General features: G+C 46.5%; 1 protein-coding gene across 1 annotated transcript in view; it reads right to left on the bottom strand.

The window, feature by feature from the left end:
- The window catches only part of LOC103373875 (kalirin-like), a 58,620-nt gene that overhangs the window by 25,790 nt on the left and 29,042 nt on the right, over positions 1–3,788 (bottom strand). The window contains exons 8-15 of the mRNA XM_008303882.1: positions 3,465–3,534; positions 3,294–3,380; positions 3,094–3,186; positions 2,915–2,965; positions 2,294–2,371; positions 2,036–2,221; positions 1,207–1,378; positions 513–715 (exon numbers count right to left, since the gene is read on the bottom strand). Coding sequence (XP_008302104.1) covers positions 513–715; positions 1,207–1,378; positions 2,036–2,221; positions 2,294–2,371; positions 2,915–2,965; positions 3,094–3,186; positions 3,294–3,380; positions 3,465–3,534 — 940 coding nt within the window. The remainder of the gene's footprint in view (positions 1–512; positions 716–1,206; positions 1,379–2,035; positions 2,222–2,293; positions 2,372–2,914; positions 2,966–3,093; positions 3,187–3,293; positions 3,381–3,464; positions 3,535–3,788) is intronic.

The following is a 3,788-nucleotide window of genomic DNA, read 5'->3' on the forward strand; positions in this document are numbered from 1 at the left end:
GGAGGCCACCAGGACTCCTATGACTCCTCTGAAGGAGTTTCCAGCTCCAGCAGCTCAGATGGAGAGACTGTTCATACAACTGTTGTCTGTTCTTCACCATCAGAGCTTTATGAGAGACAAAGAGAAAAACTCTGATGGAAAAAGTTCATATTAAATCTGCACTAGAATTCACCAGAAGACATGTGGAGACTCTGAAGTCACCTGGAAGAAGGTTCTTTGGTCTGAGGAGTCCAAAATGGAGCTTTTAGTCCATCAGACTAGATGTTATGTTTGGCAGAGACCAAACTCTGGACATCATCACAAACACACCGTCCCCACTACAAAGCACGGTGGTGGCAGCATCATGACGTTTTCCATCAAGTCAATGAGCCAAAGCTCCACAGAAACGGTTTAAAGACAACCAGGTGAAGTTCTGGAGGCCCAGTCGGAGTCCAGACCTCAGTCCAACTGAGAGAACTTCCACGGAGGCTGAATACTTTTTACACTCCGACTACAACCCAACAGAAACTCACCCTGGACTCAAAGCACGTCGAGCCACCGTTGGAGGTCGACACTTTCATCTGGCTCCTCCCCCTCTCAGAGTCCTTGTCTCCGAGGCCGACCGCCGAGGACGGCCGGCTGTGCGACGACATGGACGGTCGGTTCTCCGAAGACGAGCGGTTCCTGGTCAGCGAGGAGCTCTTCTCCTTCTGGTACTCGATGGGAGACTGCAGCGCTGCGACCACACGGAGGGAAGGTAGCGTTAGAGACCATCTGGTCTGGTTTGGTCTGAGTCACAAGGCTGTTGTTGTTTCTATGTCTGACTGGTGTCACTTTCTGGTGTTCTGGTGGGTCTTTGTTGTCGTTGTGTCTCAGTTTTCAATGGTTGTGCATCTGTTTGTGTTTGTTTTGCATCTCGTTGTGTTTGTTTTGCATCTCGTTGTGTTCAGTTCTGTGTCTCTGGAGCTGATTTGCATCTCTGGTGTCGGTTCGTTTGGAGTCGACTCAGATGAATTAAACGTTAAACAAGTTGTTGATTTTGTGGGTCTTTGTTGTTATTTCGTCTCTTTGTGGTTGTTTTTGTTCCACTTCCTTTGTTGTTGCGTCTCTTTGTGACACTTCTTCCTGTTCTCGGTGGTTTTGTGTCTCATGTTGTGAATCCTGAGTGAACGGACCCCAGAGAGCACACCGGGTCCGTCCAGGTGTTGCTGGTTTGTGCGTTCTCACCTGACAGGAAGTTGCTCTGGGCGTCCAGAACCTCCTGGATGTGTCGGACCCAGACCTGCTTGATGTCGACGTTGGCGGCCTGCAGCGTGAAGCGCTCTGACGAACCGCGAGACGACAGGACGAACTTACAGGGGTCGTTGTCCACGCTGTCCTCCAGGCCCAGGTAGGACACCTGCACAGGTGAGCCCAGTGTCAGTACAGGTGTAGAACTAGGAGCCACCATCACCTGCTGTCCTCACACCGTGGTGAGCTCAGGTTCATTAAATCACACATTCACAGCAGGAGGATGTTACGACAGATTTGATCAGTTTGTGTTCAGCTGGTCAGAGTTTTCTTTTTTTGTCTGGTTTGTGTAATTTTGTCTTTCATTCCTGTTTTCCTGATTTTTTATACATTTTTCTGTATTTACTTCCACTTGTGTTGTTTTTTGTTCCTTTGTTTCTAATTCTGTGTCTCGATTTTAAATTTTGTCACATTTTTCTTATTTTATGTTGAATTTTTCCATTTTTGCGCCTCATTTGTCACATTTTGTTTCTCGTTTTTGCTCATTTTGTCTAATTATTTTGTGTTTCTTGTTTTTCCTTTTCTCTTATTTTCCCCTTTTTTCCGTCTATTTCTTTTTTCAGTTTCATTCCTTGTTTTTCTCATTTTGTGTCCAGTTTTTTAATACTTTTTTTTTCTTGCTGTTGGTGTTTTGTGTCTAGTTTTTGTCACGTCAGACATTCATGGACTAGTTACTCAGAGAGTTGAGAACCTGACCATTCGTTCTGTTTTCTAGTTTCTGGGGGAACTTTTGGTGATTCTCTGGAAGCCTTCAGGAGGTCCGTACCTTGATGCTCTTCTTGAACTGGTACCCCGGTGTGGACGAACCTTTCCTCAGCAGCTCGCTGAAGATGACGATCTGCTCGAAGAGGAAAACCCGGCGCTCCTTGGACCTGGACAGGACGCCGGCGTCCTGCTCCGTCACGAAGAAGGTTTCCTGCTGCAGCAGCTTGCCCTGACTGGTCAGCTTGCCCTGCGAACACACATGAACACAAGTCAGCGGTCGGTCCTCGCGCCTCAAACGCCCGCCGAGCTCCGGACGTACCTCGTATCCCTGCAGCCGGCCCAGGTTCATCATGTCGTTGCACAGTTTGGGGACCTGAGACATCAAATCGACGGCTTTCTGCAAGAGAAGGACGAACATGATTCAGCTCAGGCAGCTGCAGCCAGATGTTCAGACGTCGTCCGACCAGGTTGGAACTCTCAGAAACCGTCTGTTGAAAGAGGACTCGGTCCGTTGTAGATCTGTGGGAACCTCAGGAGGCTCAGACCCAACAAACCGAACCATTCCAACATTTCTATCCTGCAGTAAACTGTCAACACAGCGTTCTAGATTTAAAACGTGTTTGTTTTGTGTCTTATTTCTCGTGTCCTTCTTCTTACTTTGTGTTTCCATTTCCTCACTTTCTGTCTTATTTCTCTAACTGTGCACTTCCCTCATTCTGTGTCTCGTTTGTCTCATGTTGTCTTCTGGTCGGACTGTTTAGAACAAACCAGCAGCAGACGTTTGTTATGTTCCAGATTCGTTCGTCTTTAACGGGTTGAATGTGGATTAAGGAGATCTGGTTTGACGACCGTAAAAACATTTCATTCTGATCCGGATGAAACTTCCCCAACAGCTGGATTTCAGATACTTAAAAGGTGAAAAGTGTTGGATGAGTTTTACCTCAATCTGCTCACAGTCCATCCCGGCCTTGGAGCTGTACTTCAGGAAGTCCTGATGGAGACAAACATGAGCTGAACTGACGATTTAAAGTGCAAAAAAAAAACAACACATGAAAATGACAAAACGTCGGTCAAAGCTGCTTATAGTAGAGCCGCTGAAGGTTCATTCCTGAGCGCTACCTTCAGCAGAAGCTGGTATTTTGTGATTCTCTGGATGGGTTTGATGAGAAAGTCACTGATGGTCAACCTGGACTGGATGTCCTGCTGGATCCCCTGAAACAGCAAAAAGACGACGTGAAGAAGACGAAGCGACAGCGTTGGAGGTCTGAGGACGTCTGGAGACTCATTCAGCAGAAACACAGACTGAGATGCTGACTTACGTCGAAGTACGTGTCGTATTCGGCTACGATGAACTCGGACTTTGGTTTGTTCTGACAGTAAACCACGTACATGTGGAGCCTCCTCTCCTGGAACACAAGCAGCACAGATTTAGATCAGAGGGAGAGATCCTTCATCATCCTCATCATCATCATCCTCATCCTCAGACTCACGTGTTTGATGAAGAGTTCAGGAAGATGTTCGTGGTCTTCCAGACATTTCTCCAGCTCGCCGACGAAGAAGCTGAGAAACAGAAGAAGAAATTAGTCAGAATTTATGACCATCTCAGCCGTTCCTCTCAATTTCCTTCACTGTAGCCCCATTTTTCACCAGTTCAGGCTCACTTTTCATCACTATAGCCCAATTTTTGCTCACTTTAGGCTAATTTTTCACCATTTTAGGCTCATTTTTCATCACTTTAGGCCAAATTTGCATTGCTTTAGTCCTATTCTTCATCACTTTAATTATTTTCATGATTTTAGGCTAATTTTTGCTGA

Source organism: Stegastes partitus, unplaced genomic scaffold (genome assembly GCF_000690725.1).
Source record: "Stegastes partitus isolate 25-593 unplaced genomic scaffold, Stegastes_partitus-1.0.2 Scaffold2089, whole genome shotgun sequence".
Classification (NCBI taxonomy): Eukaryota; Metazoa; Chordata; class Actinopteri; family Pomacentridae; genus Stegastes; species Stegastes partitus.